General features: G+C 54.5%; 1 protein-coding gene and 1 long non-coding RNA gene across 7 annotated transcripts; one reads left to right on the plus strand and one right to left on the minus strand.

Annotated features, from left to right (window-relative positions):
- Positions 1-7,579: 7,579 nt before the first annotated feature.
- Positions 7,580-26,893, minus strand: GMEB2 (glucocorticoid modulatory element binding protein 2). Of its 6 annotated transcripts, none has more exons than XM_075108533.1 (10): positions 26,819-26,893; positions 22,716-22,907; positions 17,843-17,940; positions 16,889-17,016; positions 14,625-14,728; positions 12,309-12,466; positions 9,784-9,855; positions 9,085-9,222; positions 8,426-8,548; positions 7,580-8,223 (listed from the first exon to the last, which is right to left on the minus strand). In XM_075108533.1, exons 2-10 carry the CDS (start codon positions 22,844-22,846, stop codon positions 7,580-7,582), a joined length of 1,596 nt encoding a protein of 531 aa, XP_074964634.1. In that variant the 5' UTR covers positions 22,847-22,907; positions 26,819-26,893. The 6 variants fall into 6 exon arrangements, with proteins under 6 accessions (XP_074964634.1, XP_074964636.1, XP_074964639.1 ...); XM_075108535.1 differs by lacking the exon at positions 26,819-26,893 and adding an exon at positions 26,256-26,430 and having other exon boundaries at positions 17,843-17,937; XM_075108538.1 differs by lacking the exon at positions 26,819-26,893 and adding an exon at positions 26,256-26,374.
- LOC142064021 (uncharacterized) lies at positions 8,510-9,898 on the plus strand. The gene is made up of 2 exons (XR_012662956.1): positions 8,510-8,598; positions 9,526-9,898. It is a non-coding gene; the product is annotated as an uncharacterized LOC142064021 (long non-coding RNA).
- Positions 26,894-27,169: the final 276 nt, after the last annotated feature.

Raw genomic sequence — 27,169 nt, forward strand, 5'->3', positions numbered from 1 at the left:
CACAGCGCAAGGCACCAGCATCCTTCCCTTGCACAGTTTGGGGCTGCGTGCAGATTTGAGGGTGTACGCACAGATAATTGGCAAGCAGAGCGGTCCTGCTAATGCTGCACAGCCCAAGAACCCCCCCAGAACATGCATATCCAAACAAAAGGCCAAAGAACCCCCCTAGAAGTTCTCCAGCCCCCCAGGACCACGCCACAGCAGGGAGGCTGTGGCAGCGCATCATCTCACCAGCCCAGACACGAGGCTTCAGAAGGCACAGACCTGCAGAGTGGATGCTGTGCTCAACACAGTGATGGGGCCGGGCCCCAGCCTTCCCGCCTAATAAAATTATCTTCGTGCCAGCGGCCAGCTGCAAGCCCTGGAAAGCAACCAGGCAAAATTGCCATGCCTACAGCTATGAGCAACTGTAAAGTCTGCAGGCACCAGAGGCGAAGTTTCCCTGCTGACAGCAATGTTCTTAAATCCCTCTGTCAAGAGGGATGGGCACATCATGTTTGGTGACACCGAGTAGATGCCCTGACACAAAGCCAGCGTCAGCAATGGAAATAAAAGCTCATCCTCAAAACAAGCAGGAGGAAGTGCCAAGGAGCAGAGACCCAGCTCGTGGGGCACGCCAGCAGCAGGAGCAGGGGAGAAAGGAGGGTTAGGGACGGGTTTCTGGTATGCTTGTCAACACCAAATGAAGGAGGAAGAGAAACGATGTTTTTACCTTCCTGCTTTGCACCGTCACACCCATCAGGTGCCTCAGAGGGTGCCCAACCCCACTCCCACCTAGCAGCACCCTGGGGAGCCCTGAGGGAAAGGGGCTTTCACACTGGAGAGGGGGGCAGTGCTGCATGGGCCAGAGGGTGCTGGTTGGACTCCACCAGAGCAGTGGGTGGCCATGCAAACCAGCCCTCCCTGGGCAGCAGACCTGTCTGGCCCGTGCACCAAAGCCCCAGCACTGGCAGACCAAAGCCCCAGCACTGGCAGACCCTCAGCCATGGCTGCCTGCGTCAGGGCCACGGCTGCAGGGCTGCACTCTGCGCCGCTCTGCGTTTGGCCAGCAAGGAGGAAGCAGGTAGCTCAGCCTCGCAGCACGAGCTGACCCCATGGAACCCTCACGCTTGGCTTTCCTGCGCGGGAAGCAGCCTCCCACCCTTTTTCCTTGCAGCTGCCATGAGAACCGTTGTCCATTGGGGCAGCGCAGAGGCCAGCCCTGCCCAGGAAAGGAGCGGTCCCTTCCCCTTTCAAGGTGCAGCCCCAGAGCCAAGCGAGGCCAGAGGGCTCGGGAACGCGTCAGCTCCGGTCCCCAGCCCCAGCGCAGAGTGAGCGCAGGCAGCAGGACATATGCAACAGCAATAGAGCCTGTCCTAGTTTGTGTTGCCCATGGGCAGAAATCTTCCTCCCCACAGCGCTGACTCTAAACCACAGCAAATGCTTCTGTAATAGCCCAGGCGGCATCAGACAGCAGTTAAAAAAACAGAAATAAAATACCCTCAAGACAACCCCCCTCAAGATGCCAGAGCCAGGACAGTGACAGGCTCACCCAGGAAGAGCAGCCTTGGCACTGAGGCTTCACTCTGATTTTTACAGGTGAGATATCTGGAGGTTTCACTCTGATCTTACAGGTATGATATTTTCTCTAGAGCTCCAGGAGCCAGGAGCACACAGCTTTCACCATCTTATATGAAGCTTCTGGTCCTGATTGGCATGCATAAGAAAAAGCGATAGAAACAAAGAAGAAAGCCAGGGGAGAAGCGGGGCTCTACTGTTACTTAATCTCTGGCCAGCAGAGGGGAGGAAGCCTCCGCCCAGGCTGGGCAGCCGCAGCCGGAGCAGGGAGGAGGCAAACCTGCGTCACTGCATCAACAGCATCGGGCTGGGGGAGAGCCGAAAACAGGATATACCGATTTTCGACAAACCCAGCTGAAAGCTGAGTTTCTCTTTACATTTCTGCAGCGACACGACCAACAGCCACGGAGGGGTTTCCCCACGAAGCCCTTGCTGCTGCTGTGGGCTCGGCCACCGCTCCCAAAGCCCCGGGTATGCTGCTTTTTGTACACTGCACAACCATCCGAGGACAAGCTGGGACCCGGGAGGGCCTTCCTGCGAAGATGCTGGAGCACCTCTTGCCCCGGTTACATGCCTAACCAGCAGAGAGAAACCTAGCGACTGAGGAACTGGCGATTTCTCACAGCCTCCTGCTCCCTGGCAGCCCGCAGGCAGCAAGCAGTGCAGGCAGCTGCCAGGCAGGGCTTGCTTGCAATGCTGCCGGTTGAACGCCCGGGCAGCGGAAGCCTCTGTGGGTCTCTCTCAAATGCTGCAGGCTGCTCCTGCAGATGCCTGGAGGAGAAAATGCAAGCGGCCATGCCTCCATCACCACACAGCCTGAAGAAAACCAGGGACGCAGCCCTTATATAATTTGCCTCTGGGTGCGAGTCCTGCACACCCAGCTGCGAGTGGAGCAGCCCCACCTCCCCACAGGACACTGCTCAGCACTGTACTGGGCGGGAAAGGGGAGCAGGACTGAGCACCTGAGCGGGCCCTGGGAAGGCAGCTGCCAGGGGCACGGGGCTGGCAGAGCAGGCACAGGGGAGCCCCAGCCCTGCTGCAGGGACCCCAGGCTCACGTGGCAGGTCGATCCACTAGGATTCACCCTGATGCCCCAGTGGTGGGGTGCACAACAACCGCTGCAGCCCCAGGAGCCCACCCTGGCTCTATGGCAGCACTTAGGCCATGAGCAGACTCACTGGGGAGGGCAGGGCTGAGGGTCTCCCCAACACAGAGCCCAGATCTCAGTGCTGCTATCAGCACTGTGGGGATGACATGCTCCACACAAGCGATGCTTTACCCCACTGCTGAAACCAGGGCTGAGGAACCAGGAGACAAACCAACCACACACACCACCATGGGACCTTCCCCCAGCCAGGGCACCTTGCTCAAGTCCCAGTGTCCACATCCTTGCTGCATCCAGCCCAAGGCCAGTTATCCACACACTAAGCAATAATTTCTATTTACAGTTTGCTGTAGATGACTTCCCCTTGCTTTTGCTTCTCAAGCCTCAGCCCCAGGCCTACCATGAGTTACTGAGACCTGCAAGCAGCCAGCTGCCCTTCATAGGGCAGGGAAGCACAGGGTGCTCTCGGGAATAGCACAGCCACCCTGGGAGTGGAGCATGCTGCCAGGGAATTCATCCCAGGGTGTCACAGCCAGTCTCTCCAGGCATACAGGGCTGCATCACCAGCACCTCCCTGCCCAGCCACCCCAGAAGCTGCTGTAAAGGGAGGACAGAATTGCACCAGCCAAAATCTGCCTATGGAGCTTTTATTGCTTGGAGAGCTGTTTACATCCCTACAAAGCGCTGCCTTGCAGGGCAAAGTACACCCACACTGAGAATGCTTTGCTAGCAAAGCGATCTATAGTCTCTGGGTCAGGTAAAGATGCATGGAGCCAGGGAAGAGCCGCTGCCTCCTGCCCACTCCCCGCTCTGCCTGGCACTCAGTGCCTGCTGCTGTGTCCCTAGCACCACCCACACCAACATGGAGGTGCCACAACTCTGTCCCACCCCATGCTCAGATGCCACCTCTCAGACACCCTTGAAGAGGAGCCAGGAGGTCCCTCCAGCTGTCCCCTTTCAACATGCCTGTCCCCCTCTCAACCCACAGTCCCTGGATAACCTGGAGCGTTTTGTCCAAAGCAGAGATGGTTGTCACAGGGCACTCAGCCCGCAGCTACTGAGGGCTGGGTAAATATACCAACACTTTCCAGCCCCCAGCACTGCTAGGGAAAGGTGTCCCTGTGGCCACCACTCACTGTCACAGCATGGGAATAGAGGGATTTGGGCTAGAAATGCAGCCCTGGGTCTGTCTCAGCACCAGTGCTCATGCTGGAGAGGCAAGAGGCGGCTCACAGTGACCACAACCTTTTATATTTCCTTGGTCTGACATACTAATCCTGTCCCAAGTACAAAGATAGCAAAGAAGAAAGGACTGCAATATCTTAACAGCAGGCAGCCTGGGAGGTAAAAGCCTCTGGGTAGGCAGGATTCCTCTTAATCAGCTGTAGCCTCGGTTTCAGACTTGGCTTAAATGAAGCAAAATCTAATGCCTTAGAGGAATAAATAATTTTTCCTCCTGATTGCATGTCATAGCTCCTCTAAAGGCAGCTGACGTGCTGGTAGTTATCAGTGCTGGGTGCAGCCTGGTCCGCCCTAGCCACACCACGGACGACCAGACTTTGGAACCACGTTTCAGGCTCAGCAGCCCTGCACACACCCTGCCCACACCAGGGACACCCTGGGGACAGTCCGGCCCTGCACAGCACCCTGAAAAGTGCTCAGCTTAGCTTCATAACCACTGGGTGCTTTTCTAAGTTAAAACAGGTATTTTGCAGGCACGATATTATGGGCAGCATGGCAGCAGGTGCCTGGTGCTGAGTTTGCTGCCAGTGTCAGAGATAGAGACAGCACTGAGTGCCACAAGCAAAGCCCAGGCATTCAGGGACAGCCCCGACACTCCACCACCCTCCCTGCACTATCTCAGGATGCAGATTTTGGCTGCAGGGAGGTCTCCCAGGATCCCATCCACATTCAAATCCCAGGCAAGGAGTGGAAAAACAAAACATCACAGAAAGTGATCCAAGCATCCCTGAACAAGGGTAGACATGCAGAGTCCATAAAAACCAACTTTTTTAAAGACACCTAAACTACCTCCAGATAGATGCCACTGCTCACAGCATCCACTGCCACTTGGGGATATACAGGCTGGACTGGTAAGTATTCAAGGGCTCCCCCACCCACGGGTGGGCATACAGGCAGGACAGACAGAACTCCCTCTCCTGCTTCCCCCACCTCACCCCAGCATCCTTTCAAACTCAAAAAGCCTTTTGAGGCAACTCTGCCTCCCCACACCTGCTGGTTTCAAAGCAAAGTGTTCCCTTCACACACCCACTATGTCCTGATGGCTGTGTCTGCCTCATCAGGGCTGAGTTTGCAAACAAAACTCATTATACATGAAAATTGTGGTTCCCTGAAAACACAAACTTGCTGAAGCTATAGCAGCTCCTGCCCTCAAGAGAGGACACAGTTAACCAACCACAGGAGCATGGAAAGGAGCCCCCTTGCAACCTTCTCCCTGTCTTCCAGGAACCTCTGTGCCCACAGGAGGGGCTGGGGACACCAGAGCAACCTGTACCACTGAGCCACGTCCTTGCCCGCCCACCCCAGTGACCATGGCTGAACCAGCCGCAGAGCAGACACTGTGCCAGAGCAGCCCCCACAGCCCTGCACACCTCCTCACCTCTCTCTCCATGGAAGGGCCAGCCTGGCCATGCTGTCCCCCTCCCTCGGGGCAAGGAAGGCGTTTACATTTAGTTCCCAGGAGGAAGTAAGCAACAGTCAAAGCTGGCGTGGCAGAAGAGGCAGAATAAGCCAATACTGGGTTGATTTAATGGTTTCACTGGGGCTATGACACCCAGAACTAGAAGTTTCTTAACAACAACCCTGCAGCTAATAAAGAGGGACTTTGAGAAATGGGCTCTGCCTCCACATGGACACACAGCATCCATCCACCTGCTGCCACGGGAAAGAGCCAAGTGTCCATTCTAAGTGGAGCTGCAGCACAGCCACTGCTGGGCTTCATCTCTGGGCTCTTCCCCCAGAGCAGCATATGCACATGAGCTCTCCACTCCATCCCCTGCTCCCATGGTGCCTCCCGAGTGCTGGGACACACCGGCACAGCCACAGCTCCTAACTCAGCTGGGGAAGCTCCATCCCGCAGCCAGGATGGAAGATCAACTGAATGACTGCTGCTCTCAGCTAGCCTGGTCTCTACCAGGGTTACGGGGTGGCACCAACCTTTCCAGTACCTGAAATTAAAAGCATCACCTGCAAAGAAAAGAAAATAAGTCCTTTTATAGCATGAACACATTTGCAATAAAGCTGCTCCCACTCACTGACATAGCACCAAAATCGCTCAAACTCACATGTCTAACAGGGTCTGCACCAGTGCCAAGAGGTTTCTCTCCTCTCCAACAGCAGAATCGCCCTCCCCTAACACAAAACTCGATTCTTGTCTTCCTTTAACAAAGCCTAAGGGTCAGAGAGCATCACATGCCCATCATCCTCAAGGGTTTGGAACATTTTTGCACATGTGCAGACAGCTGCATGCATACAGTACACATACATGTGTATTTATTTTTAAATAAAAGTGAAAAACATGTTCCTGCTCCGACCTAGTCCCACTTTGCAACCCTGGCTGTCGCAACCAGACACAGAAACACAATAAACCAGCAGCGCTCTTTCAAAAAATATTTATTAGCTCATTAAAGTGACCTGTCATCGCTGCTGCTGCCAGATCAAGTTTGTAGAAACGCCAACACTTCAAGCACCTGACTCCTTACAGCCGGAGACAGTGTGAACATCGCTGCAGCTGCACAGCACACGCGTGCCCTGAAACAGGGCAGCTGGGAGACTCGCAGCGAGCTGAAGGAGCCCTGGGGGTGGGGTTTGACCACCCCATTACAGAATGGCTGCTCAAATCCAGCAGGGTGGGAACGGCAGCACCTGGCTCCTGGGGGATGAGGCACCTGGTGAGATGCTGGGGACCGGTCTGATCCTACACCAGGGTCACACTGTGTTAAGAAGTGCAGGCTCCTCAGAGCGCTGCCACCCAGCTCATCTCTCTGCACACTCAACAGCAGGTCTCTCTTACGGCATCATCTTCACAACCAAAGGGCTTTGCATAAAAATTTCTGTTTGCTTAAAAAAATCCCAAGGAATGGATGGAATGGAGTGTGGTTTTTTTTTTTTTTTAGAAAACTAGAAAGAGACCCTAAATCCTCAGAAGTTACAGCTCTCCCTAGCCCTCTGGTTCTCTCTCTCCTCTTCTTCCCCCAGCAAAGCTGGGCAACTCGCCATGACCACCGCCAGAACAGCTCCCGGTTGTTTCAGCCACCCAAAGCCAGCATCACACGCAGAAGCCAAGCTCCCGGGGCTTGCGCCCACGCTGCCATACAGAGCCTCTTCCTCGATGACCGCATGCATCCCATGGACAACCCGCTCTTGGCATCCCCTCTCCCTCCCCGGAGCCCCCCAGGGACGGGGTGGGCAGCTGGCTCCCCGACGCCTCCCATCTGTTCACGCCAGACCCCTCAGCAGCCGGACTGGCGTCTGCTCAGTGCTTTGCCTGCTTCTCCTTTTGCTACCGCCTTCGCCTCCCTGCCCTGCGCCCCTGCTCCTGCCCACTCCTCTAACGGACGCTGCTCCAGCTACGCCTGCAGATGAGGCAGGGCTGATGAGCTAGAACAGAATAACTATTCCAAGAGAACAGGGGAGGAAAGCTTTATAAAAATTAAGCTCTTTTTTTTTTTCTCCTCCAAACAGGGCAGAGCATTTTTGCCTTTCCCTTCTCCAGGCATCTTTCCTCCCCCTCCTTCCCTCTGCCTGAACCTCCTCATTACTGAGGTAAGCTGCTCTGAGTTTCATTAACCCGTGCCCCTCGTTACACCGCTCCTCTTCCTGCAGCACAGCCAGAGAAAAGGCAGTTCCACCCAGAGAGGCACGGCCAGCGTCCCTCCAGGCAAGTGCCCCCCACTTTCACTTCTGCTCCGCCTCGTCAGCCACTGCAGTCACCTCGATGGCGGCGGCGTGCTCGTCCCCGGGGGCCTCGGTGGCACCAGATGGGACGGTCACAACTGTGCTCCCGCCAGGAGCCATTTGTGTCACGTTCTGGATGGTCGTGCCGAGTCCTGGCAGCGTCAGCAGCTGGAAGGGGCTGACCACCTTCACGACCGTGCTGCCGTCCTGGGCCGCGGCCGTGCTCAGCACCGTCAGGTTGGAAGCGTCCGGGTGGATCTCCACCGTACCGGGGAAGGTAGACCCGGCGGAGGCCAGTACCGTGTACCCTCCCAGCAGGGGGGAGGCTGGGGAGCTGGCGGTGGGAGGCTGGGATGGGCTCTTCCCCAGCACCGAGGGGGGGAGGGCTGAGACCACTTTGCCAAGAGGCAGGCTGGCAAGCTGGGAGACGGGCACGCTGGGGGTGACGGCAAGCTGCGCCGGCTGGGACAGGACTTGGGAGGTGATGGCTGCTGGACCAGAGGTGGCCCTGGTCAGCCTGGGACGTTTTAAAGGCGTGGGGACGGAGACTGGTGTGAGGGTCATCAGGACGTTGTTGAGATGCTGTGACTTGTGCTTCAGCTCCTTCGCTCGCTTGCGGTGCTCATCACACTGCTGCTCCAGAGCTGGAGAGAAAAGAGGGTTGGCTCAGCCCAGATCCAGGACAAGCTTCCCAGGGACTGTGGCAATGCCTGGAGCAGCAGCCAGTCCCACCGCAGCTGGTTTAAGCATGTGCCAGCTTTAACACAAACCCCACTTTCTTACACAGAAAAAACATGTGCTGGCAGTGACAAGAAGTGCCAGAGCACTGGCATGTTGAGGGCATACCTGCCAAATCTCGCGTGTACTGCTCCCTCGAGCGATCCATCTGACACTTGTGGCTGGCCAGGACCTTCTTGACCAGATCCAGCATACCGAAGTTCTGGACTATGTTGTTGAGTAAAACAGCATCTTAAAAACAAGACACAGATCTTTGAGGAAAGCAAAATTCCCTATGCAAGGTATTTATGGCTTGTTAAAAAGTCAAATGACAGCAAACACATTCAGCTGAGCTGGCAAAAATCTGCACAAGGGTAATACAAGAGGCTGGGGGAGAAGACAGAAGTCATGAGAAAGTGCAAGAGGTCACTAGTGTATAAACAGTCCTCTCCTACTTCGCAGCGGTGATAAGAAATCTGCTGGCACAGTAGCTGGTTGCTGCATCATTATTCCAATAGCCTGAATTCCATCCCAGTTCCCAAGTCAAGCGTTTGTCCAGACCCAGAGCCAGCATATAGGAAGCCCCAGACACAGGGAATTGGAGAATTGAGGCCACCTGAAGCATCCCTGAGCACAGCTGAGAGCCTGCCTGGGGAGCAGCCACAAAAGGGATTGAGTTATGACAAAATATGTCCCTATAGTGCCATCTAGGTATCCCTAAGGAGAAAAAAAAAATCCACAAGCCTCTCTCCTGAGATGCCTCCGAGCACCCGTGCCCAGGTCCTTACCACCAAGCTGCAGCGGGGGATCCTGCGCTCGTTGCTGCAAGCCCTTCATGGTCTCCACTAGCTCCTGTTGGAACTCATGGATTACTTCTTCCAGGACACCTGTGTCCTTCAGGCCTCGCCAGAAAGCAAAGGTGTCATCTGGAAAAAGAGAAAGGAAGGGAGACCCTCAGAATCCTCAGAGGGGGGGGTTTTAATGATGATCTGGTTTGGGTTCCCCTTCTGGCCCCTGCAAAGTTGAAGTCCTCCTAGGCTGTACATACAGGGTGCTGGGGCAAAGCCCAGCTGAAGCATGTACCCGAAAGGAGGGACAGCTGGAAAAGGACACGTTTTCCCCATCCCGTCACACAAACAGGACACTGATGCCACAGAAAAGCCCGTGGCTCAGTGCACACCAGAGAAGCAAGAATGTTTCTGTGACCCCTCTGATTTTTTTCTTCCTAGAGCCACACGAAGCATTTGGCCTACCCTTTGAAACATTAATGCTTAGAAACAACTTCATCCCAAGACGATGGCGCGGTCAGACTACACACAGGCACTACGTGCCCATAAGTGACAAACGAATAATCCCAGTGGAGTCTCAAGCAAGGCTGCTCTGGGCAGACAGATCCTGCTCCTCATCCCTCCTGTTCCCCTCATTCCCTAAATCTCCTGCATCCTCTGCCCTGGATGCACTGAGCCCAGCGGGATCCTAAGCCATACCTCCAATGCTGGTGCTCCAATCGCTGGCATCCTCGCATGTTTCTATGGTAATCGTAGCCGGGGATCCATTCACTGCAACCAATAGCAAAAATGAAAAGAAAAAAAAAAACCAAAACCACCAAGTCCTGATCTTCCTCTGTATTTTTCAAGGGCTGTTTCCGAGGGAAGTCCTCGCTTACTGCATTTCTGTGACTTCTCCTTTTTATTGCATAGGACCACTTTTATTTGAATGTAGCTCTCAAAGGTGAACGGAGAGACACGCCCAAGTGGCTGGTGAAGCCCCACACGGTTCCTGTGCCAGCAGTACTTATTTTTTCACATTGGAGTGCAATACTCCAGGGAATACTTCTGCAACCATTGCACAAGAACATGCCCAAGAGCAATACTCCCCTCTGCACACACACTAGTATTGCTTAGGTCAAAAGTCAAACAGATTTAGAGCCTGATTTTTTTGGTAATCCTTTTTTGCCCAACTTACAGTTTGCAGGACTGGGATGTCTGAAGGGTTTCTAAAGCCTCGAAGGGGAGAGCATCTCCCCACTGCGCAGTGGTGTAGGGAACTCGCTCCCTCCCTCCAGATCTGCCAAATCTCAGCAGTTTTGTTACCATAGAGCCGGGGGAACCAGCGTCATTCAAGCCGCGCACAGGAGTGGGATGAATGGGAATCTGGCCAGAGACCTGCGGTGCTGCGCAGAGCGTTCGTAATGCTCAGCTGCTGCCATTAAATCCAACTACCCTGCTCCCTTACTCTGCAGCCTTCAGAGCTTTGGTTATTCCAGCGCAGCCCAGCAGTGTGGGAAGCGCCTCCCCATTGGCAAGCTGATGTCCACATCTAATGGGAGGGCTCGGGGCAGGCTGCACCATGCGTCGGCACTGGCTCCCCCACCACACCACCAGGCCGTGGTGCCAAAGGCGCCCTGCAGGGCTAGCAAAGGGGCTCACCCTGTCCTTGCTCTGCTCCCACAGACACCATCAGGAGCTGGGGGTGTGAGGCTTTTTGGGGGCTGTTCTTAACTCTCAGAAATATAGAAGTACTTCAAAATTAGAAAGCTTTCCAATAAAATAGTTGCCTATAATTATAGGTAAAATTAAATTTAGGGCTACAGCTATGTGGTTGCAACATCATTTAAATCCAGTTTTATAAACTACATGCATGAATGCAGATAAAAACAAGTCCTGTTGTATCCCCTGTTCTCTTTCATCTTTCATCAGACAAACTCAATAATAATTCAGCCAGGGAGCCTTAAATGAAAATCCTTAAATTATTCCAGAAGTCAGGTTTGAGCCAGGGAGAGGAGGGACTCCTACCCTGGCACCCTGAGTCTGGCTGGAGGCCCGTAGCTAGTGGTGTTCCCCAGGGGTCTGCGCTGGGTCCAGTCCTGTTCAACATAATCATCAATGACCTGCACAAAGGGACAGAGTGACCCCTCAGCAAGTTCGCTGATGATACCCAGCCAGGAGGAGTGGCTGATACACCAGAAGGCTGTGCTGCCATCCAGCGAGAGCTGGGCAGGCTGGAGAGCTGGGCCGAGGGGAACGTGATGAAATTCAACAAGAGCAAGTGCAAGGTCCTGCCCCTGGGGAGGAACAACCCCCCACACCAGCACAGGCTGGGGGTGACCTGCTGGAAAGCGGCTCTGCTGAGAAGGACCTGGGAGTGCTGGTGGGCAGCAAGCTGACCATGAACCAGCACCGTGACCTTGTGGCCAAGAAGGCCAAGGGTATCCTGGGGTGCATTGAAAGGAGTGTGGCCAGCAGGTCGAGGGAGGTTATCCTCCCCCTCTACTCTGCCCTAGTGAGGCCACATCTGGAGTGCTGTGTTCAGCTCTGGGCTTCAAGAAGAACAGGGAACTGCTGGAGAGTGTCCAGTGGAGAGCTACCTAGATGATCAGGGGACTGGAGCATCTCCCTCATGAGGAAAGGCTGAGAGACCTGGGTTTGTTCAGCCTGGAGAAGAGAAGATCAAGGGGGAGGATCTTATCAATGCATATAAATATTTGAAGGGTTGCTGTCAGGAGGATGGGGCCAGAGTTTTCCATGGCACCCAACTACAAGACAAGGGGCAATGGGCACAAACTGGAACTAAAGGAAGTTCCACCTGAATATGAGGAAAAACTACTGTGCGGGTGCCAGAGCAGTGGCACAGGCTGCCCAGGGAGGTTGTGAAGTCTCCTTCTCTGGATATATTCAAAACCCGCCTGGATGTGGTCTTGTGCCCCTGCTCTGGGGGTGCCTGCTCAAGTAGGGGGGTTGGACAAGGTGATCTCCAGAGGTCCCTTCCAACCCCTACCGTTCTGTGATTCTGTAACTAGGTGAGTTATTGCATATCTGCTGAGATGCTCTAACAACTCTTCCTAGCTCTGCTACATGGAATCCTGCAAGAGAGCAGGGCGAGAAAGCAGATGATAAAACAACCCACAAAGCCAAAAAGAGAGGCAACCATAATGGGCATTAGTTACGCAGCATTCGTTGTGCTTTCATGCTTCAAAGCCCCTGTTTAGGGTACAAGGAATGTCTAGACGTACCATCTGCAGAAGCAGGAGTGAGAGGGATGTATTCTGTCGATGTCTGGCTGGTCAAGGACACCCTGGCTCCCGTCAGGTCGATTTTGGTGCTCCGACAGGTGTTGGAACAGACCTTTGTGTGCTGGTAGAAATCCAGTTCTCCTGAGTCCATGATCTTCCTGAAAGGCAGGGAGCAAGCACAGGGACAGGCATGTCAGTGGGAGCAGAGTGCTCCGAGATGCAGCTCCTGGTAGCCTTCACCCCCAAACTTCTCAAAGTCCTAGATGAAAAGCAAAAGCCAGGAGAGAAGGCAGAGGCAACAGCCTGCATTTCCCTTGACAAGTCCCTCTGTGTCCTGACCTCAGAGGCAGCATTAACAAAGAGTTAATTAAAACAGCACCCCCAGCCTGCTCCGTACTGGTGTCACACACAAATCCAACAACCACGCGATAGTCCAGTGGTGGTAAAGCCTTTCAGAAGGCTGGGATGGGGAGAAAAAGCCCATCGTGCTGTAGCTGCAGTAAAGGACTGAAGCAGGTTCGGTTTCCAACTGCTTCCCTGCCACATCCTACATCCTCCTGCAGGATGGAGGAGGGGGAGCGGGTCTTCAGCCCTCTGAAAAGGTTCCTCTCCAAGTCCAACCCAGATAGGATGGATTTCCTTAGTCCAAGAACGAAAAGTCCTTTTCGTCACCACTAGAGGACTCAACTTGGGCTGAGGGGCTTAAGAGGCACATGAACTTTTCCTAAGGATATACCCCTGTAAAACTAAACATACCTTAAGAAGCATCAGGACAAACCACACTGCTCTCAGCAGATCTGGTGGCTAGAAGCCTTCAGGGAAAACGTACCACTTCGAGCCCAAACACTGCCATTCCCATAACAGCAGCAAAGTAGGGAAAGCTTTTCCCTGTCACCCTGGGCCATGCTCCCATGCAGCAGTTTTATCCCTGCTCTGTGATGCTGAACAGGGCCCTCCTCTCTGGGATCTCCTGACCTGCTCTGAGGACATCCCCCGTTTTGTACGAGCAATACACACCTACCCCGAGTGCACCCATGCATCTGTGGGGCTCCCCATGGCAGAGCCACCCCATCCTGCTGCTCTCCCACCTCCTAACAGCAGGGCAACGCTTGGCCTCCAAACAAGCTGGTTTCAGAGCTGGCCCCACCTCTCTGAGCAGGCTCTTCTGCATGGGGTCTGTAATTTTTACTAGGAACCCTCATGGGAACTGATGAGTTCCTGGTTTGTTTACAGAGCAGGGAGGAAGAAGAGAAGGTGCCAGTCTGCTCCCACCAGCACCCTCCCCCAGTCCATGCCTGCAGCTTTTAGAAGGGTCAGCTAAAGTCTCGGTAAGAAGTCTCTTCCTTCCCTTTTTGACTCTACACATCATAAAAGAGATGGGGCATAACCCTATTTATAAACTAAAATAAGGTCTCTCAGCTTAAGCAAAGGAGGTTGCAACACTGGCATATATAGTCTTTCCAGTCTAAGCATGTTTTCTCTGAGGCATCCCCAGGCTTTGCTGGCCAAGACCAACCTGAGCTTCTCAATATTTGCTCTCATGGGCTGCTGGGCTTGCCTTCACACATTCCTTGTGAATGTTTTTTTTTTCCTTTAAAAGATTTGCCTTGCCAAAGTATAAGCCTATTATGCAAAATCTATGTGGAGCAAAAGCTGCTTAGATGGAAAATAGGAGACGCCTGCGTTGAAGCAGAAGAATACAGGCAAAGGCAATGTCACCCTGTGAAAAGAGCATAAAACCACTGGCAATTCCTGGGGAAAGAGGTGATGTATTTTTTCCTGCCTACAGGCAGAGACAGACTTTAATTAAATCACAGTCTCAGGCTGGTGTTCAGGAAAACCATAGAAGAATTAAATTGCTGTGCTAAGACTAGAGAAGATAAATGCTTGCATAAATAAGCTTTAAATAAGTTCTTGGCAAAAAAAAAAGTGATATAAAGCAGGCATACTGCAACATTAGTTCATGACCAGACTTCCATTTGGCAGGTTGCACTGAGAACCCATAGACTGCACAGCCCAACCACCACTGGCCATTAGAGATTCCAATGACCTTATGCCAGCTGGGAACTTGGTGTGGTTTACGTCCCAAAAAGACTGAGGATGCATTTGTTGCCCAAATTATTCCCTAGGCACAAGGATAAAGCAAAGCCATTGGGCAGACCACATCTGGGGCCAGGCTGTTAAAACAAATGTTCAGGGGTTCATTTGCCCTCTCAGCAGCAGAACAACCACGCCAAAGGCTCTGTCCCACCCCACCGCTATCACCAAGGAAGAAGTCTCCACTGTTGCTCTGCAGATACAGATGAAGCGACTAACCGGAGCATGATCCCGTTCATCCGGATCGCCCGCTTCCAGTCCTTCAGGGTCGACTTGCCCGCCAAGTGGACAAACTCCTTAGGACTAATTAGGTGATCATCAAACTGCAAGAGGCAGAAATGCAACATCAGTGTGACAAGCCCCACGAGCATGATTCAGCAGTGCAGCCAGGCTGCTGGGATGACATTTCCCCATGCCCAGCCATGGAGCTGCATCACAGCCTCAACGTGCTGTTTAAATTATAGTGCCAAAACAGATGGCTAACACACACTTCCCTGCCTTAGAGAACATTGACAGAGTTAAACTTAAAGCCAAATATTGATTTCATGGATGGTTAGTTAACAGCTGCTCAAAGCCAAGGGTTTGGGGGTGTGTGCAGCGCAGAGGAGTTTGCTAAATGCCCAGCCCAGGGAGCACAGCTGGGAAAAGGACCCATCACTTGTGCAAAGTATCATTAATAGCAGTAAGCTGCTCATGCTCCCACATGAGCAGACTCACAACAAAAGCCGGGCTGCTGCCGGTCACGTTTGCGTCCAGGGGCATGCTACATCCTGTGCAAGGGAGGGAAAGAAAAGCCCATTCAGTCTTTGACCTCCTGCTACTGAGCCCAACCATCAATATCAGTGAAACCTCTGGCCCCTCTCACAGCACACACCCACTTCTACTGAAAACCAGCTTTAGGGAGTTGGCATATACTCTATCAGCAGCCAGCTCTTCCCCCATCCTTTATTGCCCTACACACCCAGCTGTGCCTCACCCCATGAGCTGACCTAAAAGCAACCTGCAGAATCAGGCAGTCTTCTAAAGAGCTCCTTTATGGCCCATCTCAGAAAGGATTTCCCAAGCTCAGGCTTCCTCTTTTTAATGCCCATGTTGACCAACAGAGAACCCATTCATCATTACTGCATGAGGAACTGCTTCTCACCCAGTGTTGATCTGCTTGAGGGTAGGAAAGCTCTGCAGAGGGACCTGGACAGGCTGGATCCATGGGCCGAGGCCAGTTGTGTGAGGTTCAACAAGGCCAAGTGCCGGGTCCTGCACTGGGTCACACCAACCCCAGGCAACGCCCCAGGCCTGGGGCAGAGCAGCTGGAAAGTGCCCGGCGGGGAAGGCCCTGGGCGTGCTGGCTGACAGCCGGCTGGGCATGAGCCAGCAGTGCCCGGGTGGCCAAGGAGGCCACCAGCCCCCGGGCTTGTGTCAGCACTGGTGTGGCCAGCAGGAGCCGGGCAGGGATGGGGCCCCTGTGCTCGGCACTGGTGAAGCCCCACCTCGAATCCTGTGTTCAGTTTTGGGCCCCTCAGGACAAGAAGGACATTGAGGTGCTGGAGCGTGTCCAGAGAAGGGCAACGGAGCTGGGGAAGGGTCTGGAGCACAAGTCTGATGAGGAGCGGCTGAGGGGGCTGGGGGTGTTTAGCCTGGAGAAGGGGAGACTGAGGGGAGACCTTCTCGCTCTCTGCAACTGAGAGAGTGGTCAGGCACTGGAACAGGCTGCCCAGAGAGGTGGTAGAATCACCATCCCTGGAGGTATTTAAAAGTCGTGTAGACACTGCACTTCCGGGCATGGTTTAGGAAGCCATGGTGGTGTTGGGCTGATGGTTGGACTCAATGATCCTAGAGGTCTTTTACAACCTTAATGATTCTATGATTCTCTGAACAAGTGCCTGGGCTTCAGTGCAAAGAGAAGACCAATGTTAGGCAGCAGCAGCATTATCTGCAGCTAACCTGTCCCCTGCTTCAGGGAGGGAAAAGACCATCTCTCCCATGAAGGACAAGGACTGTCCTTTGGAAAGCCCTCTTGCAACAGAGCCCAGAGAAGACATTCCCTCAGCAGGGTATTGTTAAGTCTGTGCATAAATGCCAGTGATGGTTTATGTCAGCAACACACACGGTATGGTCTTGGAAATGAAAGTTTGGCCTTGCTCGCCAAATTCATGCAAATTTTAACCATTCAACCTATTTAACAGGTCCCTTACCAATAATCTTCTGAACTTTCTCTCAGACTGAGCAGACACTGGAAGTGCTCAAATTTCTCAAACTCTCCAATAACGCAGTTCAGTTGAGGCAGCATCTTTCCACACAGGACTGCTCAACTTGGCCGAGAAATATCAGGTACAACAGTAACAAGAATTTCCTCCTCTCCCACCACGATGTGGTTCTGATGCAATGCAGCTTACCAAAGCCCATCAAAACCAGGAAAAGCCAGGTAAGCCTGCAACACAGGCATGGGAAGGCATGGGTCCAGCATCAGGAACCTTTATTCTCACCTGCACACACTTCACATTGATCCCAGGGCACACAAACTTTCTCCAGATGAGGTTGGCTTTGCTGTCCCCGCAGGTGATGGGGTAGACAATCTCTGCCTCCAAACTGTCCTCATCTTCAGCCATCTTCACTTCTCACAGGGAATGGAGGAAGGGACAGATCAAAAAGAAACATGAGTCGTAGCCCCCGATTCACCTCTTGCACACATACAGTAATAAAGCAGTTTTGAAGATCAGGATTAAAAACAAAAACAAACAAACAAAGCCACCAAAAAACCCCCAACCCCCCAAAACAAACAACAAAACCACAGACAACACACAGTGGGGTATATTGTGGGGTTTGTGGCCACCATTCACACATTCACTTTGCTACTAAAGCATCCAACCACCCAAATCTCTCAGGCAAAACAGTGCAGGCAGATCTAAACCGATCCAGCCACAGCCAAGTGTGTGAAATTTCAGTGGCCAGGGCTGAAAAAATTCAATTATTGATAAAAATGAAGGGAATGTTTTTCAGATAACTATATATTCACCTTTGGTTTTAGAGTGCAACCCTTTTTAAGGTTAACCAGTTAACCAGCTGGTTAACCAGCCCAGCTAGTTACAGTCTTTTCTCACTAAACTCACTTTTACTTGTAAATAAAACCAGCAAGTTTGCTGCGAAACTGACATCCCATCACAAGCTGGGAGGGCAGGAGCCAGCGATGGCCAGACACAGGGTCTCATTCTGCACCAGGAGAGGGCAGCAGCAGCCCAGCCCGCAGCTGCCAGCTCCCTTCCTGTCACCCAGCCCCTGCAGCTCTCCAGGCTCCCGTTGATGCTGGGGAGAGCACCCCCGGGCCAGCCAGCGGCTCTGCACAGCAGTGGCTGGACCCTCTTGGCCAGAGCCAGCACCAGCACAGGGGTGGTGGAGCTGGCATGGCTCAACCAAGCAGCTACAGCACGGGCTGAACCTACCTAGGACCGCTTCCTTCAGATGTGTGGAGGCTGTAAAGGCAGCAGCAGCTGCAGCAGCTGCATTTTCGGTCTCCAGTGTGTCTTCATTTATGTCACTGCTGGTAAGAGAGTCAGAGAGGCAGAGTTAAGCCCCACACCCGATGCCCCACAGAGACATTGCTTCAAAAGTCACTTGGACTAGATTTTCCCACAAGAGCTAGAAGTCAGCTCTGGTTTTGAGAGGCTCAGCTCAGTTTTTCCACACAGAGATGAAAAGCCCTGCAGCAGGCAAGCAGGACCACTGCCAGCTGCCTGGCCAGCTCTGCCTTGCCTCCCTTTTAATCCCAGCCCCACAGAGCTGCCTCCGCCACAGCCCATGCAGGGGAGCTGGCATGGAGGGATGCTGTCAGCACAGCCCCTTACTCAGAAGTCACTGCCAGCCTCTGGCTGCTTTGCCTAAGAAGATTTCCCCAGAAAAAAACATGTGCAAAACATGCTGCCGCTGTCTGGGCGATGGACTGGCTGAATCCCCTGGTACAAGGGATGCTCCAAGGAGCAGGACCTCAAGGAGCTGCAAACACACTACTAAGGAGTTTGACAAACCCTAACAGCAGGTCCCTGAGCAGAGATAACATAACTTGAGCTACAGACCCTCACAATCTGATCTTTGAGCCTCTCACAGCTCAATATACCCATAATATTAACTAGCAGCTGGCTATCTGACCACTTGCATCCTCCCCGCTCCAGAGATCTCTGGCTTCTCTTGATGCTTTGCTGATGGAGACACACAGCTGGTCCTGCACAGCATCCACACCATCACTGTTCACCCATTCCAGCTCTCACTGCAATGTACAGAGACCCAAGCCCTTCTAACGAGCCCCAGTGCACGCTCAGATGGGAAACGCATTTAGGGCTGTGATATGGGACATGCTCCTCACCCCCTCGGCTGGGAGGGTCCGGTGCAAGGGATGAAATCTGTGCTGGTACCCTTATGGATCCAACCCGTGCATCACAGCCAGCTCTCAGCATGGACCATTCCTAATGCGTTTTGAGATGCGTGTTTGGTTTTGTAATTGAAGGTGTCTACTTACTGTAGCAAGCTTGTCCTGCAGGGGCTGGGGGGCAAAACCAGTTAACTTTTCACATACTTCAGTATATAAACTTCCTAAGGAAGACTGTAAGGAGAAAATAAACCTGAAATGTACCCTCGTTTGGTACAATGGGTGAATTAAAAGAATGGTCCTAGTGACTCACTGGCAATCACATTTCCCACCCGCAGTGCCCCAAGCAAATTCAAGAACAACTGGTTTTTCCATCCTGGCCTCCTAACACACAGCTCCAGGGTGGAACTGCGGCTTCAAAGCTTCCCTCCCCTCACCAGCTGCAGGGCAGGTACCTGGTGGGGAGCAGCACAAGATAAGGGAACCAGTGTGGGTGGCAGCTCAGCTTCACCGGGTGAGTAACTCCGGAGATGCTGCTCCAGAAAAGCAAGTCCCGAAGGCAGCCCCAGTTTTGGAAAGAAGGCACCATGGGATGTCACGCTGCCTCTGCAGCCTGCAGCGGCCAAGAACCCAGACCCCTGCGATAGAAAGGTGGTGGATAATGCAAAATGACTCAGAAAAGTAAACTGAGAGCTAACACCTTTGCATGCAGGTGAGTATTGCAGAAGTGGCAGCTTGACATGACAAAAATGGAAGAATTGTAACCTGTTTTTTTCTTTATTGGTTTGCTGCTTGGTTCTTGGATTTCTCCACATGCATTTGGAGAAAAGCCAGCAATACCACTTCAGCAGGGCACCAGGGCTGCAAGGGGCAGTGGCCACCTCTGACATGCAAAACCCCAGCACTCCACAGCCCTGACTCTGATTTGCCTCCACCGCCACCAGACCAAGAACCTCCACTGGCTTGTCAAAAAGAAACACCCCAGCAGAAAGCCAGCACGTGAAACAGAGCTTCCTCCAGGACTCCACTGCATTCACACTGCTCAAAAAAATGACCAGAAGGCACGATTGGATTGGGAGAAATAACCCACACCACATCTTAAACCCAATCCTACAGAGAAAAACAAACAAACCAACTTCAACAGCTTGTATGAGAAATTCAAGCAACTAAAGTCTGCGTCTGCCAGGGAGAAAAAAAAAAAACAACACCACAAAAAAAGGTGAGTTTCTCCACACTGCTTCCCCTACCCCATTCTGGAGGAACAGAGTGAGGTAGATGCAGCAGAAAACTCAAACACCTTCCAAACCCAGCAGAGCATCCCACCAAGCCGGTCCTGCCTTTGCTGGTTGCCATGACGAAGCCAGGCAGGATGGCTCTCATCTTTCTCCCCAGGAGGATCCATAAACCAGATGGGAGGAAGAGAAAGTGCGTGCTGATAAAGCAGCAGGCTTGTGTCTCCTTCCTCCGCTCCTGCCTGGCCTGGAAACTTAGGAGAGGTAAAAGTCTCCACTAGAAGCCTGCGCTAGGGACATTGGTCAGAAATACAAGCACCTCAGAGCATCAAGTACAGATCCCTTCCAATTGCAGATGAAAGGGAAAAGCTTCTTACTGATTATTACTATTTTCCCATTTCCCTCTGCCTTTCCAGTCAATCTTAAAAACACATGAACTAAATAAGCTCTTAGCCATTGGCTGTATAATTTTTTTTAAAGTAGCAAAACCATATCCAAAGGAACACTAAAAAAAAAGCATCAACCCCCAAGCTGCATTTGCCATAAAGTGCCACATAAGACAAGTTGAAAGCCCACTTCCTGTGTGAGTGGTGACCGAGCCAAAGCCAAGGAATCCCAGCCCGTGCTTGCAGCTGTTTTCCGTATACCAGCTGCGGCTGCAAAGGGAAAACAGAGGGAGAGGGAGCCAGTGCTGCTACAGCGTCTCCCCGGGAGGCGCGGAGCCCAGCGGAGGCAACCATCCAAGGCTATGGAGAGACTGTGGGTAGCTCGTGCTGCCACGCACCGACACACAGCCCTGCTTGGTGAGGGGAGTCCCAGCAGCCGGCGCAGCAGGAGTCAGGCAGGCTTTGCTCCATGAGCCTGAGATCCACATCCTTCCCATCAACCCGCTGCTCTCCCAGAGCACAGGGGAGCAAGGAGCCTGCCCACTGGCCCTTCTCCAGAGAGCTGCATGGAAAACCCTTAGGGAATCTCTTAATGCCTGCTAACATATGCTCCACTCATAGCTGCAACTAAATAAAAATCATCCTCTCTCCACTGTGTAGAGCTGTCCTGTTCCTGACCATTCAGGGACACTGGGAGCATGAGAAAAGGTTTCCAAGGAAAAACAGGAGGGGAAATAAGAGTGAAAGAAAACCAAACTGATTGAGCCAGCCTCTGCAGACAACGCTGCGCTGCTGCATGTGGTCTGCAAAGGCTCGGAGCCACATTAAAACCAGAAACTGTTCTGCATCCAAGAGCCACATCCCAAGTTTCATATTTGGCTGCTTCTCCACCGAGGTAGCTAAGGAAGTCACCATGAGCCAGAAAGCAAGAGGAGCAGAGCCTTTCTTCTCCACGATCACCTACTCTTTTGGGAATGGAAAAGGCTCTCAGAAGTGCTCACAGACCTGGGATGCAGAGGAGGAGCAGGGCAGCTCCTGCCCGTGGTGTCCCCACTGCCCGCCCCAGCCCTGACGGCTCTCACCACTGCCTGTCCCTACCCATTCCCTACCAGAAGTTCATCTGTTAATGAGTTTTACATCCATTACAGCACAAGGGGAATGGCGCCTGCACTGTAACATAAAAACTGTGCCCTGCTGCCCTGTCCCAAACCACAGGGAACCGACACAGAAACAGCAGGGAATATTTGAGCGAAGACGACAAATGTCTCATTTTTGTGGAGAGCAATAAACAGCCGCTCGCTACCCACTTATTTCAAGTGCGGGAACTTCTGGATAAGACAAACCTGCCTGGATCCAGCTCTAGGCATGAACTGGGATTTTCTGCCCACCAAAAGAGCAAAGCACTAAAACACCTCCAGGCTCTGCGCACTGTCCCGTGAAAGACTGTACAGAAATAAAGCAAAGAGCCCATCGCTACCTGGGCCTTCAAGGTACCAGCCAGGCACTTTGGCCATGGAAGCAAAGACTTAACCAACTTGCAGCTGAACAAGTCAGACCTGAACAAACAGCAGTCCTGGATCTGAAACGCCAACAAGAAAGGCAGAAATTGGACAAAGCAGCAGCACTTTAAAGATCAGACGTATTCACTCTGGTTTTCTGAGCAATGCCTCTCCATTCAACACTGCGAGGTTTCAAGGCCACCTCTCTCACTCCTATTGCCAACAGTGGAGGTTCCTGCAGAGCTCAGCCAAAAAACACGGCCCCAAACCCTGCTTGGTTAGAGGAGCCCTGCTGCACCGCATTCACCATGCTGCAGAGACACATCTCTCGGAGGTACGCAGCTTCAGGAGGCAATCATGGACTAAATAGCAGAAAAACATTGATTTAGCTACTGGTGTCCTGTTCCAACCAGATTTGTGTCCATTCCAACATCCACATCTGCTCAGAAAAAAAGTTTTGGTTTGGTTTTGGGGGTTGATTTTTAATGACATTTTTCCCCCATCCATCCAGAACAAATTGTTGCATTGCTTTTTATTCTAGGTAACACCAGCTTAAAACCACCAGTGGTAACTCAGGTTTAGCAGAAAAAGTAGAGCCTGCTCTGCTCTGTAAGCTCAGAGCTGCAGAGCCCACAGCCCTGGGCACAGTCCCAGGGGTGTCAGTGAGGGCCTAAAGAGGAATGGGAGATTGCCCAGGCATCGCTGAGGTCCCCGCTGTGAGAAGTGATCCAGGAGCAAGTAGTAGGTAATTAAATACGCCCAGCTCAGCTGACTACAACCACAGGTGGGAGGTTTTCCAGCACGTCACCTTGGCATATGCTGACCCCATCTCTTACCCGTGCTGAGACAGGTTGGTGGTGACCAGCACCGTTTTCACCTCCTCCACACCGCCTCCATCCACCGCGCCGTCAGGCGTCGTCACCACCACCACCTCCTCCATGTGAACGCTGACATCCGGTGTTGCCATCGCGAGGGACGAGCGGGCAGCGACGGGCAGCCAGGCGGGAGAGCCCTCGGTCACCGGCTGTCTGTGGAGAAACGAGGGGAAGCCCTGTGTGAAAAGGTCTCTCTGCTAAAATAGGTCTTGGAAAGACCACTGGTGTGGTGGGAGCAAGGGGCTGCAGGGAATCTGTGCTCCTAAGGAGGAGGGGATTAGCAGATCCCCAACCACTCCATCCCAAAAGGAGGGATGAGGGGAGGATTGTAACCCACACACGCTCTGCAGGCTGCGTGAGGGTGATGGGCACAGGAAAAGGCAAGGGGTAGGAAGGGACTAGGGCACAGATGGCGAGGGCAGAGTGCGGGAGCAGAGAGCAACAAAAAACCAGTCCTGGCATTCACCAGAAACTCTGTGAAGAGACACAGTTTGAAGGTGCATTTCCAAGTGTACTGCAAACTATCTCAGAAGGTTTTCACGCTGTTGGAGGAGCTCATCACAGCTCCTCCATGGCACAAACGGGGACTCTCCCCTCCCCCAAAGTCACACACACACAAAATTCAAATTAACAAAGCACTTCAAGCCTGCAGAAACAAAGTGACATCTGAAAACTATTTCGAAGTGTGTGTTTCTAATAAATCAGCAATAGATTTAAGACAGCATTTAAAACCAACTTCAGCGCCCGCCCCTGCAAAGCCACTATTTCATATGCAAGAGGAAATCTGGGAAAAACCACCCAAACCCTAGTTAACCAAAGGCACAACAAGCCATGCATCTTTATGCTTTCGGGGTTGCTCTACAGCCCTGGCTGGGACACCACTGCCCGCCTCTCCTGCCAGCTTGCGCCCTGCAACCAAGCCCATGCCTGCTTTCCCGGGGATGTTAGGAAACTGTAGAATTAAAAGCAGTTCTAAGCTGTTCGAGCAATAGGAGAGGAGAGGTCCAAAGTGGAGATAAATATCCTTTACCAACGCATGCGTATACATGCATGCATATACGTCCTCCACACACCTGTGTTACCGTTTGTGTTACAAGAATGGTGCAACAAAATCAGCGTACGCAATTTAGAACCGTAAAACCATTTGCAAATGAGCCCGAGTGAGCCACGTACGCACTGCCCCCCTAACACCCGAGCAGCACCCACTTGCACGCTAACACCCGGGTATTGAGGGTAACTAGGGAGCATCTCCTACGGTACTGCCCTGGTATCACCCACAGCGCCGGTGCAGTCTCTACACGGGTGTAGCTGTGCGAGTGCTGCTCTTGTCAAGCTCTGGCTCCTATGGGGCAGCGCTGTCTGGGCTCAAGCGAGAGCCGCAGCGCAAACCCCTGCTCTGCTCACGGTTTTGTTTTCAGCCTCCCCTGAGCAGGACCAGACCGCTGCTATTCCTCTGCAGAACTTTATTTCAAGGCAAGAGCTTGCTCACGCCAGCCCACATGTTGTCATCACATGGGAAAGCAGCAAGGTGAAAGAAATTAATTTTCTTAAAGCTTGGGGTTTCTCAACCAAGCAACACCCCCACTCATGTACGTGCAGTGGCAGCAGCACCTTCGCCTTTCCCGAAGGAGCCATGCTCCGGAGCAGCAGCACACAGCGCGGCGGAGTAGCTGCTCAGCTCCCACCACTGGAGCCCTGTGCTGACCCGATGTGTCTGACCTGGCTTTGCAATGCGATTCACACCCCACAGAAACTCCTGCCCTGACCCACATGGACCCCTTGAGATGATCTTCCCCTCCATGGAGGCCCCAGGGTTTATCTGAGCCAAGTAGTGAAAGGCGGATGGGGCCCTCTGAGACAGGGTGAAGCCACCAACAGAAGTCCTTTAGTTTTTGTAGCAGCAAGGAACAAAGTGAGCAAGGGCAGCCGGACCAAAGGCAAGGCGAGAGAAACAGCAGGGTTTATTACAAACCATCATTTTAACGATCACAAAGCAGGCAGGGTTGCAGTGCACTGGCCGCACGCCTGCTCCCTCCTTCCATTCACCGCGCTCCTGCACCGGGACGGCAGCTCCCTGCCTTACACCCCGCACTCTAACCAGCGCCGGGTGCTGCACGTCGGCGTAGGCAGACATGGTATGTGCTTCCAACTGAATACAGCTGAGCATCCAACTACTGCCATTTTTTCATTGCTCTGTCCCTGCGTTTCCTTTTGGGGTAAATCCCTTCTCTCAGGGCTTGCATCACCCACGACGGCCTCTGCCCCAGTGCCTGGTTTTGGGATGCTCCGCACATCCCACCCAGCTCCCAGGCACTGTGGCAAGGCTTGAACTCCACAAGCGCACGTTGCTGATACCTTCAGGCCGGAACCAGTGTGGGATGGAGTAAAACTGGGCTGAAAACACGAGTAACCATCAGCAACGGGGTGCAGTGGGGCAGCTGGAAGGGGACGAGGGCTGGCAGGGAGCACCCCAGCTCTGCCAGGGTTCTGTGCGCCTATGCACGTCCCTCCTGGTGCACCTCAGATGGTGCTGAGCAAGCTTCGGTGGCTGCAGGGAAGATTTGGGGGGGAGATGGGGCGGGGGGGAAGGAAGAAAAAAAGTAGCATTGCACCACTTGGAAAGGAAGGAGATATTTTTGGGGTGCACTGTCAGTGGAGGAGGGCACAGAGATGGTGTCCCACGGTGTGAGAAGAGGGGGTGGGGGTGGCATTGCTGGAGGACAGGGTGATGCGGGAGGAGCGCACTGGGTGCGTGGGGGCAGCAAGCAAGGGGGGAGCAGGGAGAGCGGGGTTGAAGGTGTGGGTGCGGGGGGGGGCAAGCAGGGGTGCAGAGGGAGGGAGGGGGCGCATGGGGTGGGCTGCATGGGAGGGGGTGCATGGGGAGGGGGGCTTCCCCGGGACGCAGGGGGGTTGCACGGCGGGTGGGTTGTTGTACGGTGGGGTGCACAGGGCCGGGGGGTGCCTGGAAGGCGCACAGGGGTGCGCGGGAGGAGAAGGGGGTGCACGGGGGGGAGGGGAGGCTACCCAAAAGGGGTAGCGGGACATAGGGGGGGTGGCTGCGGGGGTGGTGGTGCACGGGGGTGCCGCCGCGCGCAGGGGAGTGGGGGGAGGCTCGCGGCGCTCCGTGTGGCGCTGCGCGGGCGGGGGGGGGGGTGTCCGCCCCCCCTTCCCCCTCCCGCGGCGGGACGGCGCGCGCGTTCCCGCCGGCGGCGCCGGGCGCGAGGCCGGCGGGGGGGGGGGGGGGGGAGGGGAGCGCGTGGGCGCGCTCACGCTGCCAGCGCCGGGCGCGCGGGAGGGAGGGAGGGAGGGAGGGAGGGAGGGAGGAGGAGGAGGAGGAGGAGGAGGAGGGGGGGGGGGGGGGGCGCGGGGCGGGCGGGCGGCCGGGCGCTGCCGCCGTCTCCTGCCGCTGCCGTAACGTCCTGACGCTCCGCAGGGACCCGCCGGCCGGACGGCGCGTGCGGAGGAGGCCCCGCGGCGGGTGACGCCGGGCCCGGCGCTTACCTCAGGCCGGGGTGCCGAGGTGCCGGGGTCCCGCTCCGGCTCCGGCGGCGGCGGGCGCTCCGGCTGGGTGGTGGGTGCGGGGAGGGAAGGGAGGCGGGGGGGGGGGGGGGGGGGGGGAAGCGGGGGGGGAGCGGGGCTCCGCCGCGCGCGGCTCTCGGCCCCTGCGCAGGCGCACGGCCCGGCCCGGCTCCCGGGACTTATTTCGCGGGGGCGCCGCGGCCCGAGCTGCCTGTGAAATAGGTGCCGGCCCGGCGCAGCGCGCCTGCGCGCAAGCAGGAGGGGGGAGGGCACGGCGCGCTGGGGGTGCCCGCGCGTGGGGGTCGGTGCTGTGGCGCTGCTGCCTCTGTGGGTGGGCCCCCGGGCTTCAGCGTGATCTCCCCGGGGTCCTGCATGTCCCCCGTGTCTCCTGCGTGTGTGTCGTTGTCGTCGCCCCGGGGATCCTGCGTGTCCTCCCTCCTCCGGGGTCCTGCATGCCCTCCGTGTCTCCTGGGCGTGTGTGTACCTCCGCGGCGTTTCTGCGTGTCCTTTCCCCCCCGGGGTCCTGCATGCCCCCCCGTGATTACCGCGTCTGCGTGTCTCCTGCGTGTTCCCCCTACGGGGCTCCTGCGTGTCCTCCCTGAGGTCCTGCATGCCCCCCGTGTCTCCTGTCTCTTGAGTGCCCCCCTGCCCGCGGCCCCGCATGCCTTCCCTGGTTCCGCAGAGGCTTCCCGGGGTTGGTGCGTGCCCCCAGCTGTGCATGACCCCCCCGGGGCCTGTGCGTGATACCTTCCCCTCGGATGCACCCACTGTGCGTGTGTTCCCTGCGCCCTCAGATGTGCCCAGGGCTCCTGCGTGCCCCAGCCCAGCGCATGGTGGTGTCAGGCATATGTATGTACCGTGGCGTGTGCGGTCCCCTGGCCCCCGAGGCTGTGTGT

This window comes from Phalacrocorax aristotelis, chromosome 13 (assembly GCF_949628215.1).
Source record: "Phalacrocorax aristotelis chromosome 13, bGulAri2.1, whole genome shotgun sequence".
NCBI classification, from domain to species: domain Eukaryota; kingdom Metazoa; phylum Chordata; class Aves; order Suliformes; family Phalacrocoracidae; genus Phalacrocorax; species Phalacrocorax aristotelis.

Bases quoted from the DNA above. Each gene is read 5' to 3' on its own strand.
- GMEB2 (XM_075108533.1), bottom strand. From the start codon at position 22,846: ATGGCAACACCGGATGTCAGCGTTCACATGGAGGAGGTGGTGGTGGTG. The intron at 17,017-17,842 runs GTAGGTTCAGCC...CCCTGTGAGAAG, and splicing joins TCTGAAGGAAGCGGTCCTAG to TGAAGATGGCTGAAGATGAG. The intron at 9,856-12,308 runs GTACGTCTAGAC...TATTGGTTGCAG, and splicing joins CACTCCTGCTTCTGCAGATG to TGAATGGATCCCCGGCTACG.